The sequence below is a fragment of the Harpia harpyja genome, chromosome 6 (assembly GCF_026419915.1).
Source record: "Harpia harpyja isolate bHarHar1 chromosome 6, bHarHar1 primary haplotype, whole genome shotgun sequence".
Lineage (NCBI taxonomy): Eukaryota > Metazoa > Chordata > Aves > Accipitriformes > Accipitridae > Harpia > Harpia harpyja.
In genome coordinates this window covers 64,022,171-64,040,607 of record NC_068945.1, presented here as the reverse complement: position 1 = coordinate 64,040,607, position 18,437 = coordinate 64,022,171, and the positions used below count along the sequence as shown (strand labels likewise).

At 39.6% G+C, this 18,437-nt stretch overlaps 1 protein-coding gene across 3 annotated transcripts in view; it reads right to left on the bottom strand.

Moving 5' to 3' along the window:
• Window positions 1-14,394, bottom strand: part of USP6NL (USP6 N-terminal like) — a 130,786-nt gene extending 116,392 nt beyond the window's left edge. Inside the window, exons 1-2 of one of the 3 annotated variants that reach the window (XM_052789924.1) lie at window positions 14,178-14,394; window positions 8,773-8,862 (exon numbers count right to left, since the gene is read on the bottom strand). In XM_052789924.1, coding sequence (XP_052645884.1) covers window positions 8,773-8,776 — 4 coding nt within the window. In that variant the 5' untranslated portion in view covers window positions 8,777-8,862; window positions 14,178-14,394. Of the gene's footprint in view, window positions 1-8,772; window positions 8,863-13,672; window positions 13,782-13,842; window positions 13,942-14,177 lie in introns of those variants that run through there. The other 2 variants (XM_052789925.1, XM_052789926.1) reach the window with 2 other exon arrangements.
• Window positions 14,395-18,437: the final 4,043 nt, after the last annotated feature.

The following is an 18,437-nucleotide window of genomic DNA, read 5'->3' as shown; positions in this document are numbered from 1 at the left end:
CTAATATTTCTTCTCCCATCCTCTAAGACCAACCCTGACTTCCTTCAAACACACTTACAGTAACTTGCTGTAACGGGGGGGCAGGGGGGAAGAGGAAGCTAAAAGCTTCTTTAGTTTTTACAGCCAGGTATAAAGTAATACGAAATACAACCACTCTGAAACATGCAAGGCAAGCAGGGTCTGTAGACCAGCCTGGACACAAAGTATGGCTGTAGCACAGCATCACTGATAAGAACAGAGAGCTGCCCCTGATAAGTGTCACCTCCAAAAACTAAGTTTGGAGGAGGGCAGGGAAGGAGGGTTATGTCATTATACTGTTTGTACAACTCAGAAATAGTAGCATCACAAAATAAAACTCCTCATACAATGCTGGACAAAATTCTACTACCAAAAAAAACCCAAACAAACAAACAAAAAAAAGACTGAAGGAAAAAGCTTTATATTGAATGCAACAGAACACATTCTGGTGAGAGACTTATTCCCTATGTCTCTCAAAATTCTGGGAAGCCTAACTACTGCTCAAAAGAGCTCTAAGTGAGCCTTTCAGCACTCTACCATGGAATTAGGCAGGTTTTCAAAGAGCTTTTCATGGGTAAAACAGAAAGACTGCATTCAAGAAGCCTCTCCTATGGCAAACCAAAGTGCTTTATTAAAACAAAAGTGCCCTTTTACATTAGTGATCTATTATATTAATGACTGCACTGGCCAAAAACACTGGAGATTTTACAGTATGTTCGTATGCTTTTCATTCCAGACAATAATTATGTTACACAAAATAAAACGGGGGGGGGGGGGGGGGGAACAGGAAAAAAAAGGAAAAAGGAAAAAGAAACCATAACACACCAGCTTTCCAAACCACCCTGGAAGTCCCGCACAGCCTCCTGCTCACTTGAGAAATTTTAAGCAGGATAGGTACAGGCATACCAATATCCTTGAAAAAGTACCAGTGCTATCTTGTCAGCCTCCCACATAATTTTAATAATTTAAATCTCTTAATTATAGGGAGTTTTTTGCAATGAGAAGTTAAACAAACTTTATAACCAGCTGACTGATAGGATATCACCTAAGTGCAGTTACTTTGTTTACACAAACATCTGCAACCATCCTTTAAATACTGAAAGGACAACAGATTGGATAGTTTAAGTAAAGAAAAGATCTTAAATATAAACAAACACAGAGCCAGTCATGGAGCCAGTAATCCTGCTGGGATTACTTGCATAACCCCATTTACGGCAACAACCCCAAATATTTTCCATCCATGCTAGAAATTGAAGTTATTTCCTATCAAAATTGGGTAAAGAATGTCAGAGTAGTTTTTCTTGAAATACAGTCAATTTAGCTTAAAATAACCACACATCTTGTAAATCTGGTGTTTTGTTTCTTGAATATGAACATAAATAATATAACATAACATAAAATGAGGCTGCAGCTCACTCATTTTTCTTATCTGTGATAAAGTTACACTAACGAGCAGCAATAGCTTCACTTTTCCAACACAGTGGTGCGTATTATTCAATCATTTGTACAGAAAGGGAGAACAACATGACTCACAACAGGCAAGGAAAGTCCTCTAAATACCTCATTTAACACTGCTGTTGGAAAAGTTCTTCTTCAGCCCATTTCTAATCCTTCATCTGACTCAGCTGTTGTTTTGTGAATTCTCTAATTCAATAGGAAATTATAACACCACTAGGGAGCTTAATACTGCAGCCTCTAGAAAGTCCTTCCTGCAGTAATTAGAACAGCATTGTTCTGCATCTACATAGTGCCGTATGCATAGTGCCTGCCCAAACACCTACATTTATAGCTCTCACTTTTCATCTGTATTTTAGCTGTGTGTTTCTGCATCCTTCCCCTTTGGAATGTACTTGAACACCACCCTCAACTTATCACAGGATGAATAGGATCCAAGAAAAATGAATGGCTTACATAGTGGTGGATACTTGATACTCACTCCAGAGAACAAGGTTGCAGTGTTCTTTTGCTACTTACTCCTTCTGCTGCAGCAGTACCAAAGACCCACAATAAAGACATTATTGTTAAAATGTTCTATATGAAGGAGTACAGAGATAGGCCCAAAGACTAAGATTTAAATAAAAAAAACCTGTAATGGGAGAAAATTATCATGCCAAAGGCATGTACTTCTGTGTACGCCAATTAGTCATAATAATTCAGCAGTCCTTAGTGGCCATCAATCAAAACAGTGAGAGGCAGACAAATTTAGAAAGATGACTCTCTCCCCCTCTACATATACACACATAAATAAAAAAATTGTTATATATTTTAGGTAAGTATATAATTTATAATATAAATGGAAAGTAATTCTATAAAATATATAATACAAATGTAACAGGTAACGAATGTTTAAATATGTTTATAATAATAATGTGTATATATCATTTTTGCTATTTTGGACACACAAACACAGAGTTAGAGTGTCGTAAAGTGAATGATTTGTAAATAATCCAACCTTAACTTTCGTTGCAAATGTGACAGAATAAATTTGAAGTGCAAGTGTCTAAAAAGGACATACTCAGGGAGCAATAAGTGTGTATAGAAAAAAAACTGGTCCTCCAGTAATATTCATGACAGTAATTTTCCCGCCACAACTCTCCTGTCAGTTCAAAACTGTTAGTTTCCAGACAGTGCCAACATCTTGGTTTACAAACAGAAATTACATTGGTTTAAACGTAGGTGTCATGTTGCACTGACTTATTTAGAGAAGCCCCATCAATCTGACCAACAATTTAAACCTGCAGGGAGAAAGCCCAACTGAAAGAAGATAGCTTTGAAGTTCTCTTTACGGGGAAGAAAAAAAAAAAAAAATCCAAGGCACCAGCTTTTTTAAAATGTTCAATAAATGTATTTGAAATATATGCAAAGGCTTTTAAAAAATTTAGCTTTACTATATATTATTAACTAATTTAGATGAAACAGTAAATACTACGCAATACCTGTTTGTTGACAAAGCCTTATAGCAAGTGAGACTACTAAACTTGAACATACCACCTGCAAGCACAGTTTCTGAATGCGATAAATACGTTTTTGGTAGCTGCAGCCTCCTGCAATGCTTAAGAAAAGAAAGTGACCTCACTTCAGTCTATGGAGATTGAAGACTTATTTTGTTCAGTTAAAAAAGTGACAGAACAAAACTCATAACGTTTGTCTTCAATCTAAAAATAAAGTCTAAGTGCAAGGAAAGCCACAACTTACCAGTCCTCAATATCTTAAAGTGATCAAAAATAAAGGAAGGATTATAAAAAAAATATTAATCTAAAGTCTGTTTAAAAAAAGCTTTCATGTTCTGATATACTTAAATGGCTGTACTATCAGCAAAAAAAAAGTCACAAGGTCTGAGAAGTCGCATCATTATGTCAATTGAATAAGAAATCCAACATCATAAAATGTGAATATTAAGAAAACAAGTAAGTTTCTACTAACATGCCTACATTTCCTCAATGTGATGCATCAGTTCCCCTTGTGAAGCATTTGGGTTTATATTTTATTGCAACTACTGCACCCTCTGTATTTAGAGGAGCAGTTTCATTACACCATTGGTAAGAAACTGGGTCATCTAAGATCTGATTAGCCCTCCGGAGATGCCTCTCCTCACTTAGTATAGAGGAAGCCTAAGATTACAACATTCCTAAGTAACTTAAACTATAGTTCCCTTCAAGCGAGGGAAAAAAAAGCATTGCCACTGGACAGGACAGTCTCACCCACCAACCCACTTATTCTCACCCCTGGGCTTCTCTCCCTGCGTTACAGCAGCACAACCATTTACGCAGCTATGTAGTAAACAGCTTAGGGAGCCCACCCAATTCAAATCAACCTCATGAATGCTCCTGCAACAAGGAAGAATGCAGGAATTCAGACAGGGAAAGGACACCACCCCCTCTATTGACAAGGGCAACATTTTAAGGGGGTCATGGAATTTTAAAGACCCTCAGTTCAGCTTTGGCTCCTACAGGCCAGACCTTTCTAATGAAACTCAACTTCATTCAAAGCTTTTCCACAAGTCCATACAAGTTTCTGTAACTCATTATCTGACCTCTGAATCTGCATTTTAAGTCAGAAAACTATCTCCAGCACGCTTGCTGATAGTCTCCCTCCAGTACTTGCTGCACTATATTAAGGGGACAGATATATATGCAGATACAGCATTAACTAGCAGTATCTGAAGAGAATAGAAGTGAAGAGTTAAGACAACACAGAAGAGTAACAGTGAAGCAAGATTAAGAATGGTAAGCACTTCTCCTGACCACTAGGTTCAGGAGCCAAACAACTTTATATACATGTATTTTTCAAGCTTCACCCTCCCACTACAAAAGAAAAAAGTTACTACACTACTACTTCTGATCCAAATGCTCATGTGTCACTACAGCTACGTACCGTGGTAAATTCCCCTGACAGTTTCAAGGAAAAAACAGAGCAAACATAAGATAAATGCAAATGTTATCAATGAAGTAATTTTTACCAGTTCATTAATATACAGCAGCTTGCTATTTTAAGTTTCTTGTGGGTTTCATTCTTTTGCAGATAGTTGAATTGCAGGGGGAGTTATCATTTAACTCTTAAAATATTTTAAACATCCCATTTTAAATATGCTAAGTCTTCAAACCAACCTTTTTCAAATCTGCATTATGGCTCTTTATCCCCTATGTCCTACAATTCTTTACCATTCAGACCTTCAGGTTTTCATAAAGAATTACTATTTCAAATTTCAGTAAAGATGACCTAGGAGACAATAGCTTCTTCTGTATTTCTGAATTCACAGTATTTCTACAGATTAGATGATAACAGTGCTGTGAAATCAGAAGAACAACTGTTAAAGAAAACACTTCACAAACTGTATCTTCAAGCTTGTATTTTATAAATGGGTTTTCAGGGTTCACGGTTCAAAAATAAAATAAAAACTTTGCATGTAACATAATAATCCAACATCCCTTAGCTATTCATTATTATCCTTTGTTATAAAGGTATTTTAGCTTACTTCTAAGCTTTCCTCCCCAGTATGCAGTTTTACGTATGAATCAGAACTTAGTCTTTTTCCCTTCTTTCAGTCTCAGCTCACTGGAAAGAACTGGTGACTACAAAGCCTCTTAAACTACATCAATCAGCTTTATAGTTATTTGCAACATTTTACTCCACAGCCACCTTACCCTTTGTATAAACCACAAAAAATTGTCCATTTCCCAGCATTTATTTTATGAACAGTTTGACTTGGTCCTCAGTTCACTACAAATTCATTCTGGCATGTAACAAGGGGAGATTGGACTTGAAGGGCGAGAATTAAGCCAGCCTTAACCAAACAGACTTTTCTTAGCCTAGGAAGCTTTATAAAAGCCCAGAACACACTTGTCTCAGTTGCCAGCAAAGGAATAATAATGCATACTTGCTAAAGCATTCTATCTTTATTTATCAAGGCTGACCTTAACATTTGTTTTAATTCCCAAGTTTACTGCTCATGAACAGAGAAACTGACAGCCAAAACTATTTCTTTACACACACTGCAACACCTCAAAAAGAACGGAAAAAAAATTTTTTTTTTTTTTTTAGAAATCACAAAACCCTAAGGTACCTCTGTGAACACAAACTAGAAAGCCAGCTGTAATGAGAGGTCAAGATAAATAACCAACCATCAAACAGAAGCAGCCTTTAATCACACCATTGTGGTCTTGATTTGAATTGGTGAACCAAAAAGTTTCCCACCTCATTATGAGGCCACACTGAACATTTTCAAAATGTAAGATTACACTGCATAGTATCTCTCCAAACACACAAAATGCGCTCCTACACTCAATTGCAAAAAAAACCTGAAGGGATGATACGGAAGCATGAAAAATAGCAGGTTAACTTCCCAGCTGCATGCAGTGTTAAGTTTTCAGGGTATGGGAAACAAAACTAATAGCAGAAAGACAAACCCAGGAACAAATTATTCTGTACAATTTATTATGACAGCAGAATAATAAAAAAAATTTTAAAAGTTGGCACTGCATCCTATACATTTAAGGGGAAAAAAAATAATGAAGATGTCAGCAGCTTGTTGTAATTGTATGTACTAAAACTTGGTTTAATTGTTTGCAAACTGAGTTCACTGCAGCAGCTTAACTAAGTTCACTGCACTGACCTTTCTTCAAAGGAGAAAGCACAGGAAAACTCCCAAACATTAAGAGCACAGTTTATAATCGTAAGAATTTATCATGACACTACGCATTTTCTGGCAGCTAAATGTCAACAACTGGAGAAAACGTAGATTAAACCAACTCTTTCTGCAGTGTGACATTCTAGGAAGGTTACATACAGCCAGGATTTCTCTGACAAGTTATCTTTAAATACAAAATAAATTGAAATCAATCTAACTTAGCTATACTGTATACTCTTACCCACCCTTTAAGCGTGTGACCTCACTGTCCTATGGGGCACACAATGTTAAAGTATAATGTGAAATACAAATTTGTCTTATCCTGATTTATGAAAACAGACATTTATAAGGCATTTCACAGAAATAAAAGCCTTGACAGCCACTGCTTCAGTTTTAACACCCTTTCAGATTCTCTGCATTGCCCAACAACTACAAACAAGTACCATCAACGGTGGACATTGCAATTCTGTCAATACTCTTCCCCAGTACTGGAGAAGATCCAGTACAACAGGATCCAAAGTACCTACCTACACACCTGATAACTATTAGAAGTTATACAACAGTAGTTCCCCTATTTGCTTCCCAAAAAATTTTAACTGATCATTTGCTTAAAAATAAGCTTGTGTGTGCTTCTTCTGACATTCCCACATTTTAGATAATCATTTTAGACAGATTTTTTGGTTTGAATTACAATAGGTGATGCACAAGTTTGGAATACTAGAGACTCCCATCACTTTTAACACATCTAGCTATTCTAGGTGCCCACAGATTTTGTGAATAACCTTACATGTACAGAAGTATGCAAATAAATGCATCTTCATAAGATAAATACCTTATACACTGAGGTATTTAGTAGAGAGGAGCCTAAAACTGTGTTGACCATGCTTATAGTTCAAGTTTCTCTGAAGTAAACCGTAAACTAAGAAATCCAACACCAGCTGAACATAAACTTCTAATCTTCTCTAAACCATATTTTCAAAGAAAGCAGCATTTTCTGTTGTGCCCTTGAAGCCCATCACTTAGCATGGACTTCAGCATCTAATCTACCACAAGAATGTGGTGTCCTGCAAAGAAGAGACTGTATTTTGAATAATATTATTAGCCACCACAAAAAGTACTGCCAAAGTGTTATCCTTCATTTGAATAAGGGTCTTCATTCTTCCTAATATAAAGCTAAACTCTCCAGTCTGGAGTCACATCAAAATCTCACCAAAACCAATGGTGTTTTGCTCAAGTCATGACAGTATTTGTTGTACTCAAACCAACATCACAGCAGCACTTTGGTGAGTCACACTTAACACAGCAACTATGATTCAAAAGGTAAAAAGACTTAACAGTTGTTACGTTCAAGACTACACATAAGGCAATGACAGCACATGAGATGCTCTATAAAACAAATTAAGATTAAGATAGCAGCATTTGACAAATCAGGATATTCAGGTACTTGAATAACTGCCTGTAAAGTTGTCATCTACGCAATACAGCAAATACTTTAAACATCAGAAAAGTAAACAAGCGTGAACAGCAATACGAAAGAGAAAACAAATATATTTCTATATATATACTAGAATAGTTCTTTCTACACTACGCATGAACCCTAGAGTTCAGCAATTCTTTGTCATTTTTTTGCTGTAGCTTTCCCTTTGCTGCATTTAGCAAGCATTTCCTTCATCATTCTTTTCTCTTCCAGATGTCAAGAACAGTCATTTTTCATTTAGTTTGAAAAGAAATTTATCTAACAATTTTCTTTACTCACTTCCTCTCAGAAAATCAAATGGTCTTATTTTACTAACATAGGATACAATTACCCTGTGAACTAGATGCTCGTTTTCCAACAGATTCAGTACAGTTGTGCTGAAACTAAGCTACATTATAAATACAGTTCCTGCATATATGAAGTTATATCCTTATTTCTACATGATGTAAGGCTAGGTAATGTTGCTGCCAAGAATTACACTAGAACTCTCACATCCACAAAACTGTTGAAAGACCTTTAAATACTCAAAACGGCTCGCTAAAAGGAGATTATCTTACCCATCAGCTACAGCATAAAACAAAACTTATGGTGTCTTTCATCTGGTTTTTTTTTTCCCCCACCAAAACAGATCTTAAGTCACAGTTTTCTGTGGCTCAGATCTTTCCAATGCATGCCAAAATTCCTTTGGGATCAGACCTCTATACTGGAATTTGAGTAATATATTTATTTTTTCCCATAAAATGAAGTCCATTCATTTTATGTTGGATTTTTACCAGCTATTTTAATTTACTGGATGGTCACATATTTTGGAGGTCTTGGGTTTGCTAAGAAATTTTCCTCTCAGAGTTACATGTTTTATTTATACTGAAAAAAACAAACATCAGCTTGTTACAGAACTCACCTTCTTGGAAATGATACCAGACTACCAACACAGAAGTCTTACAGAACACACATTGATCAAAAATTTGCAGATTAAGAACAGCATCTGCCAAATCTCAGCTTTATTTGGTTATTTTTAAAGGACTGAAGAGACAAAACTCAGTATGAATATTTTTGAGGAAGAACCACCTTCCAAAACCCACTACAGAAGTACATTTCTTCTTAACTGCAAGCAAAGGGTTTCTTTTTCTTAAAAAAGAAAGCTACTCACTCATGACTGGAAACTTCTTTGCATATAATCCAAGACAGGTCTTGAAGCAAGGTATCTTGTTGGAGAAGGTTTCTCAGAGGTATACATGTCCTGATGATGGTAGGAAAATAAAGAGACAAATCAATTTTTCAACTTCAAGCAACTAGAGTAAATGTTTATATATACACTGTCTTTCCTACTACCCTTTCATCCTCCTTATTAAAAAAAGGAACACAAATATGTGTTTGTTATGACTGAGGAACTTTACTGCTTATGGATATATTTTGAAGTTTATCAACTCAAAATGTGTACTTTCTTCTAACATTTGTATTATAAACTTGTGTTCATAAAATATAACTGCTCCCAAAAGATAACAAACATTCTTAAAAAGTTAAAAGTACAAGACTACAATATGGATATAGTTACTGAAAATACCATCAAAATAGTATTTTCCTTCAGCAACCTCAGCTAGCAAGAAGATGCAATATAAAGACACTCTTTAAAACACAACAGCTACGAATAAGTCTACTAAATAAGCATGGGTTGGCATTCGCATCCAACACTTCCTCCTCAGAAACAAAACCTGAAAAAGTTACCATTTCTAGCAACTGTAAACCATCAGATCAGTCAATTCATAATGAAAATGGAAAAAAAAGATATCCAAGTAGGGCAGATATGGGTTCACTAACAATATGCCTGGCGCTCTCCAAAGCGAAATATAGAAGACTTAATCTCCAACAATGACAGCACAGCGAGTACATTTTGGAAAATTTATTATATAATCTCCATCCTGCTGCTAAAAGCAAGTTTCTACAAGTCTGATAGAACAGTTAAACAAAAGTAACTTCACCTCACAGCTGAGATGAAAAGAAAAACCCAAACATATCTATTAAGCTACAAAGAGTTTTCCTCTAATACCTGCACAAATAGAGTTTCTGTAAATTAAGGAATATTATGCGATTTATTTCCTCTTTTCAGAGCCAATTAGAACTTGCTGAACCTGACCACCTGTGCTAATCCAGCCAGATAATATCTTGTGCCGACTCAGATTTCAAGTCTCAACTCTCCTGATCTCTTAATGTTTAAAAAAAGATAAAATACAAAAAGACAAAAGAAGAGATCTAACTTTTTCTGAAGTATGACTTGTGTAACATTCACAGACTTCCAGCACATGCCAAAGAAGTAGAGGAACTATCATAGGACTGGATTCATATCACAAGAAGGCTCCTGTATCAATTGCTAAAACAATTTAAAAAAAAAAAAGAAAAAAAAACAAACAAAAAAACCCCCACCAACACAACACACCAAAACCACCCACACACCACAAAAAAATCCAGCTGCCAAACGGAAGCCTTCGGTAATGCTGCAGACTGAAAATTACAGCCAACTTTTTTTGCATTGAAAAAGTAACACAGGGAAGAAGCTTAATAGGGGAAGGAAACAGTATCATGCTGAAGAAATACATATGCAAACGTTATAAAAAACCCACAGATGAACACAAAGACATTAGAAAGTGCAATCACTGAAGAAAGTTCAAATTGCAGGTCCTGTCAATTCTCTATGAATGGTTGCTAAATTAAATATTTAAGCACACACAGCCTAATCAAAAATAAAGTCTCTGGTTAAAACATATCATTAGAAGAGCAGTCTTGACATCAGTAATCAAAAGGACGCTGACAAAATTAGCAAATACAACTTCCATGACATTTAATTATTTACTAGACTAATTACAGCTATTATGTTAAGAACATCAAATGAGTCATACAGACGGCCCTCAACCCAGGTCCAAAGCACTTTTGACCAGAGCTCCGTACTACCGTTGGGCCCAAATTGTTCTTCAATCTTATGCAGAGTCGACTGGAAGACTGGAGTCTCCCATCCAACCTGATTTTCCAAAGGTATGGTCTCACCTTAGTTTTTTAAATATGAGCTAACAATACTTTGCCTCAGAGACAGCGCGTTACATGATATTTTATTGTGTGGACGTACAGGAAAAGGCTGTTCATTAGGAAAAAACAAAACATCAGTTCTGAAAACCATTTAAGGCTAATAATAGCATTATTATGCACCATATCATTTATAAAAATCTAGTCACGTAACACTCAGGAAATGAGTAGGGGAGAATATAGCAGCTATATACTACCTAAAAACATGTCATAACCATGAAAAGTGAATGTTTTGGTATGCCACAGCAACTTGAACTCCAACTTTCAGCTATAAAATGTTACTCCTATCTTGCCTTCTGTGTCTAAATATTTTGCTTAGCTATTGCTAGTATCTGTTTACCAGCCAATACAGACTTCTGGTTGAATTCAGATTTTGTTCTTTGAAATAACACTGCATATGTACTTTATAAAATTTCCCTGGTTCACAACTTTATAATTGTGCTAAAGGCCATTTACTTGGACTATTTGAAAGTGCTTAAGTCCCTATAAAAGAAAAGTTTCATCTTTATCTGTAATTTCTAGTATAGCAATAGCAAGCAGTATCAGAAAGTCAGGAAAAGTCAACACTGCCAAATATCAGAAAGTCCATACTTTGTACTGCACTACAATATTGACACTTTTTCCTAAGGATGTGTGTTAGAAACTAAATGGTTACCACTTAGCTCTCTCAGTCAACCACCTGCTTTATTTCAATGCTTGTAGGGTTCTCTCCTGCACAGAAACACTACCAACTATTACAGAACAGAAAAAGAAAGACTATTACTTGTTGAATGTCTTGCTGAAAGATACCATCTTGGAAAAACTGTCTTTTTATTCAAAATAGTACCCAACATCCTTTATGCTTTCCCTTGCAATTAACAAGGCTATAAAAAAACCCACACATACCTTTGATCTTTCTCTTTTCCTGAAGAGCTAACCCTTGTATTCCACCCAGTGTTTCCTCTACTAACACACACCTACTAGCCCTTGGTGGTATTCACCTTAAGGAGTTGTGAAACTATCAGCATTTTAACTTAGATTTGAAAGGAATACCTGAAGCAGGAGAAGCTCTTTACAACTTCAAATTCAAGCACACTAATAATGCGTTCAATTTTCTGTTTCCACACCTAGTGCCAGGTCTCTTTCTTACCCAATACTCTGTTTCAGGAGAATTAATATGAGCCAGATTGCAAGTAAATTACAGCATATTGTAATTCTATGCACTATGACTCTACCCAGAGAAAATATTTTCCTTTAAGTTGGCAATTAAAGATTCAGGTCTAGTCTGTGTGTCTGTTATTGTAGTATCTACTTAACTTAGATGCTAAGGAGTTAACATTAAGAATTTATATCCCCATTTCCCAAGAACCAGAAATCACAGGAGAAGCATGCAACTGCACTGTTTAAACACACACACAAAGACAAAATAGTCTAAAGCGAGCCTGCCTGGCACAAAGCAGTATTTTACTGTCATTTACTTTCTTCTTTAAACCAAAATGTTATGGCCTCTCAAAGACAACAGATACAGAGATTTCAGAAGCACATGTTTTAAGGTTTTATAGATAGCTGGCTGGCAAAACATTAAGTCTGAATTATTGGTTTCTGTGCTGTATAATCAGAGGGCAAAAGAACAGCCGGTTAAAAGGCAGTTCTACTAAAATACTTATTTTACACTGCATCCAAGTTGAATTAACTTCAAAGTTACAATCAGTAACAAAGGAAGTTAAGAAGAAGCAAAAGTAAGTCACTTAAGAGCACAGCTATTAAAAAGAACATAGTAAAAATTCCTAATATACCATCAAGCTTCTGAGCATCGCAGCTCAGTAAAATGCTCAAGACAGCGCAAATGTAAAATTCACACAACCAAGTAAGACTACTACTGTTTAAGAACCTACACAAAATCATTGACTGGCCACAAATGAGGAAGGACATAGAAGTACAAATGAAACAAGCACAATGACACACCCTCCTCTTTGTTCATAGCAGGAATATTTACACTACAAAGTGCTGAAGCAAATTGCTTTTAGTTTCAGGCACTGCTGATTGGCCACCGTATTTAATATACACACGCCTAGCAGAGTTTGAGTTTCGACTGTCACACAGCAGCTCTAGATTGCAGGGTACGCATCAAGCTAAATAACTATAGAGAACAATTATTTAATAGAATTATTCTAATTGAACCGATCCCCCACAAAATACATTAGTTGTGAACAAGGCAGATGCGCATGCGCTTTCATTCCACTGTAATTCAGTGAAAGCTAAAAACTAGTTACACTCATAGCCAAGCTTTCTGTGCAGCTGCCTGCTCCAAACAGAAAACGGCACAAAGAAAGTTATTCTCAAGTGTATGCGGGCAAACGACTGGTACAGGAGTTTGGCAACAGTGTTTGAAGCCACCACTTGACTCCCATTCAGCTGGCAGTTCAATGGCTTGGATGGTTTTCCTACAGGCAACCATCCACACCACAGAAAGAACCCGAAACATCTGATAATTGGCTCTTTAGCTGATAGTCCCGGCAGAGACCAAGGACCAAAACAGGGTTATAGAGACTGAAGTCTGTTGGCAGCACAGCCTGTGGGAAGCACACAGGACTGCGGGCCCTTTCACCACGTACCTGAAGTATTAGGAAAAGCAGAGGAGGGAGCAGGTACAGAGAGCACTAGTGCCAGAAAGTCACATTAAAACAAGGGTTCGACCATCCAAAGCCTCCCTGCTCCCGACAGGGGTTGATATTACAGCCTCCCACCTTGACAGAAAAGGCGGGCCCTCACGAAGGCCCCAAGGGGTGTCCGACCCACAGCCGTGACCCCCCCCCAAACACACCCCCACCCCCAGACTCTCCCGCCTCAGCCTCATCCCCGTTCTGACCGCAGACGTCCAGGCCGCCACAGCCCCCCACTCCCCTGAGGGGAGCGCACCCCTCTACCCCCCTGCTCGGGGGTACCTTCCCCCGGGGCGGCCCCCCCATCGCCACCACACCTCACTCGAGCCTTACAATGGGACCCAGGGGCATCTCGAACAGGGCCTCCCTCGGGCTCCCTCAGCACACTCGACTCGGCTCAGCTGCCTCCCGCGCCGCGCCGGCTCCCCACAGCTCCCCACACGCTGCCCCCTCCGCCTCCCCCCCCCCGCAGCAGAAATAGTAGGGACCCTCCAAACACACACCCACACACCCCTCCGCTGGGAATGGAACAGTCTGAAGCACCCCGGTACCCTCCGGGAGCCGGCTCCCGCCTCTTCCACCTCCCCACCTCCGCGGGTGGTGCGCGCATCCCGGGCTCCCCCCGGGGGGGAGGATGGTATTGCCCGCCTCCCCTCAGCTCTCTAGGAACTGGGTCCCACCACGCCCGCTTCAATGGAGAGGTCCGGCGCGGCATCTACCCCACACACGCGCCCGCCCCCCCAGCGCCTCGGGAATGGAAGGCTCCAGCCGGCCACCCCGCCGCGCTCCCTCACCCCGGGGGTCCGCACAATGGCCGGACGTCCCGGCTCGCCCCTACCTTTGCTCGGCTTCCTCCTCCTCTTTCCGGGGCCTCCGTCCGCCTTCCTCCCCAGCGGCGCTTCCCTGCTTGCTACCCCGGGACCGGCGGCCTCCGACCAGGAAGTGCCCCGGTGTGACACCGGCGGCCGCCGCTAAGGAAACCCTCCCCGCCCCTCCCCCGCCGGCGCCGTCCCACAGGGCTGACCCGCCGCCGCCGCCATCTTGGACTCACAACGAGGCGCGGAGGTGTCCGACCCCGCCGCGCTCTCTGCTGCCGCCGCTGCCGCCGCCATCTTGGGCTGGTTACGAGGCCTCGGCGGCGCCGGGCGGGCCGGTGGCCGGGCGGCGCGGGGAGCCGTCCCTCGCCGAGGCCGGAGCTGCTGTGGCAGCCGTAGGGATGGGCGCCCAGTGGGACTCAGATGTTTGGCCCCCGGGGCCGAGCGATGCTCCCACCAACACCCAGCTCAGGCATCTGCCCAGGCATCAGCCGCAGGCTGAGCCCACGGGTCAGCGCTGAGGCACCTGGCAGAGGCGGGCGTCCTGTGGCAAAAAAAAGGGGGAAGAACAAAACGGGCCTTGTGGCCCTCGGATTTACCTTGGGCTAGGCCGTGCTGCGTGAACTACCAAGACCCTCCTGCAGAACACCCCGTTCTGCTGTCTTGGTTTTCTCTGGCAAACCACTAGCATTGGATATTGGAGGGTTGAAGTACACCTTTATGGGTGAACTTCACAGGCTTGTGTGCGAAAATACATGCGACAGGATAGGCAGGGTTGCTCGTTCCAGCTCTCCTGGCATCCAGCACACATCACAAGAGGGATGACTTTGATCCCAGCCTCACCTCTTCCTTAAGCAGAGTGCTCCCACTCCCTCTGTGCAAATTACTTACACGTATACATCCCTGTGCTTTGCATGGGGCAGCAAACCGAGCTACAAACAAAACTGGAAGGGAGGAAGCATAGGAATGCGACAAACAGCTGCTTGAGGTTATTTGACATCTCAAATGCCACAGGGGTGTCATGACCAGAAGGGGTGACTTTGGTTTAAAAAGAAAACCGTTGTGGTTAAGAGGGAATTTGGAGTAGCAGTAAAATATGATGTTACATTTGAAGCAAGATTAAAATAAACAGTAGTTAAAATGTACTACCAAAAGACATCCAGTAATGATACAAAGAGAGCAATGTTCAGTAAACGTTTTGAGTGTTTTAAACAATCCTGTGTTTGTGTAATAATTATGTTTAAATACTTCCTATTCAAATAGTAACCAAGGAATTTAGCATAATCTACTAAAGATAAACTCTTTCAAATAAGCAGTTCCAGACAATTTGCACTATGAGTTGTGGGGCCCTCAACTTCTGATACTAATTTTTGCTAAATCTTGTAATGCAGGACATTTCATGACAATTTGTAGAAAGCGCTGCTCCATTCTTCCAGGGTAGATTGGATGAGTTGAATAATTATTAACTGGTTAGCTGAAGATCAGTACATCTTCTCCACAGATACTTCCATTTTTAATAGGCTTTCTGTCCTCACAGTTCTCTCTCATTTTAGGTGAAAAATAGCCTGAATAATGTTACTTCTGGAAGAACTGGAATTACAATCCCTGACATAGGAAATACCCATGCCAGCACATCTCACTGCTCTGAGAATCTAGGAAATCTATATAGCTGTGTATGAGCATGGTTGCATATGACATTCATTTCATGTAGGAGAAAATGGCTAAAGGCAGCAAGACATAGCAGCTCAGATCGCTTTTGTCTAAATGTTTCCTCTCCTTGTGCAGAGGAAGTGTAACAGAAAACAGAAATTATTTATTGCTTTGCAATACATTTCAGAAAGTAATTGTGATTAACTAGCCTGTCAGTATCCCATAAATCCCAAGAGGGATACTGTGGTTGGATCTGACTCTTTCCAATTTCAAGTCTTAATTGTCTTTTTAAAAATTTTAGAAGGTGGTGTAATATAAAAACATACTTAGGTTTCTTCCAGCTAGGGATTTGTTTCCTCCCAAAATGGCTAATTAGTTAAGATAAATGTCTTCCACAGGGAGCTCTCTACTTCATCTGAACCATCTCGTCTCTATTTCATACATTCTCAAACTATATATCATCATTTTTGTTTCCCCATATGCTCATTGTTTCCTGTTGTACTACTATAACTAGGATGTGGAACAGTTCTAAAATCACAGCTTTCCAAGTGGCTGACAGTGATATCATACTTGTTTTATTGCTACTCCCACATACAAATCCTGCAATATCATTTCTACCAACACTTCATTTCTTATTACAGTTCTTAGTCTGAGAAAGTATATGCAATCATTGTTATTTATAATGCCTAAAGATCTATGTGGCATTGCAAGAACATAGAGGAGACATTGCCTGTGTCTTTGCTGTCTTTGCAGGAGCGTACCCAGGGAAGCAGGCATGGTTCTCCACAGTCTTTGACCACTGTTATATCTACACTGCTCTCAAAACTAGTCCTGTATGTAGCTTGCTAGCTGACCCCATACTGCTTGGCTTCGTGCGATTCCCAGCATCCTGATTTATTCTCCATCTCATGTAAGTAGGATGAGCAGTGTGGGTTACGTGGTAGAAAGCTTGCCTATGTCAAGTCCATGTGCTCTCTAAACGGCAAAGCTGCAGTTTGCTCGCTGAGTGTGAACTTGGACTGGAGAGATGTAAGGCACATTTGGATTTGTGTTGGGCATCACGTTTATGATACAGTCTAGAACTTTTCATGAAATTACATTCTGAACTGGTAAAACCTGTTAGTGTTAGGGAACGTTCAGTGGTTACCTCAAAAGATGACCTGGTCTGTGTTTAAGTTCAGATGTTGCAGCCACCTACAGCTGTGACTGAAGCCATAGAAGTGAAGACCTTGCAAACTAACACTTCATCTCATCGAGCCTGCAGTTAAGATATACTGCATCAAGATGCTGAGCACTCGGCATGGCCACTGACATTACTTGGCAGCAATATTACAAAGCCAGAGTCAAAAGAAGAGAGTATTAACATTCCCTTTTAAAGTATCCTATTCCCCATAACGTTGCAATCCTTCGTACTGGACTTCAAAGGAATACAAGAATTCATATTGCAAAAATTATGAGATTTTCATCAACAATTATTTCTCAATGTGCTTTGCCCTTTGTTTTTTTTTTTAAGCTATGAAGCTTATGAAACCCATTCTCTTCAATAAAACAGCATTTTAAAAAATTAAGCAGAACACAAAGCATGTGTGCAGAATTATATGAGCTAACTGCAACATCTCATGGAAATAAATTTGTCTCTCTTCAAGTTCTGTTTACAGTCTGCCCTTACTCTATCGATGGGCTTCCTAGCTGAATCAACCCTGTGAGATTTGAGTCTTGCAATGTGACAAGGGAATGAAGTTGACGGCCCCTCAAGATTCCTTCTTGAGTTTCTTTCTTCCTTCCTGGGCTTCCCAAGTCTTCAGAGTACACTCAGCTCTGCAGGGCTGTGCGCTTACTGGTACATAAGTCTTTTGCCGTCAGCTGCCTCAACAAGTCACTGATAGAGCTGTAATACCTGAGAGAGCGAGGTTTCAGAATAACAATGGCTTTGAAAATCAAAACCCAGGCTTTGAATAGGCAATTGTAGACTGGAAGTCCATGAAAGTTTTGGAGAACTTTGCTGTGGTGGCCTATCCCTAAGGCAGCCCATTGGGCTAAACATATAAATTGACATAAGGACAGGGCTGTGGCCCTGAAGAGCTTGATTTTGACTTTACATTCTGTGAACTGAAAAGACAGCAGTTAGTAGAAGTTTGTGGGTCCTAAAATAATTTTTAAAACTGGTTTTGGACTGTTGCTTTTCAAATTGTGTTTATGCTATAGGTTTGGCTTAGCTTCTGTGGTGTGTAGGGTTTCAATGTATTTTCTGTGGCATATGGCATTTCCACTTCTGCTTGCAGATCGTTTTTAAGGCACATGAGCTAATGGGTTTTTTTCTGTGTCATTCAGAATACGAACTATTTATGCACAAGCATGTACCCCAAGAGTGAGTGACTCAGAAGATCCTGCAGGTATCTGAACAAATACAAGCCTCTCTATTAGTCTTAAATTCAAACAATTGCCTGTTCAACCTCTGAGGCTTGTCACTTTTAAAACCTACACTAATCATTACAAAGGATATCACTCAAAATATCTGATTTGATATGAAGTGTTTATAGGACTATGAACAATAGGTGGCAGATGGCTATTCTTTCCATTATCATGAAGTACATCAATATTTTATAAGATTAAATGTGCTCAGCTGCTATACC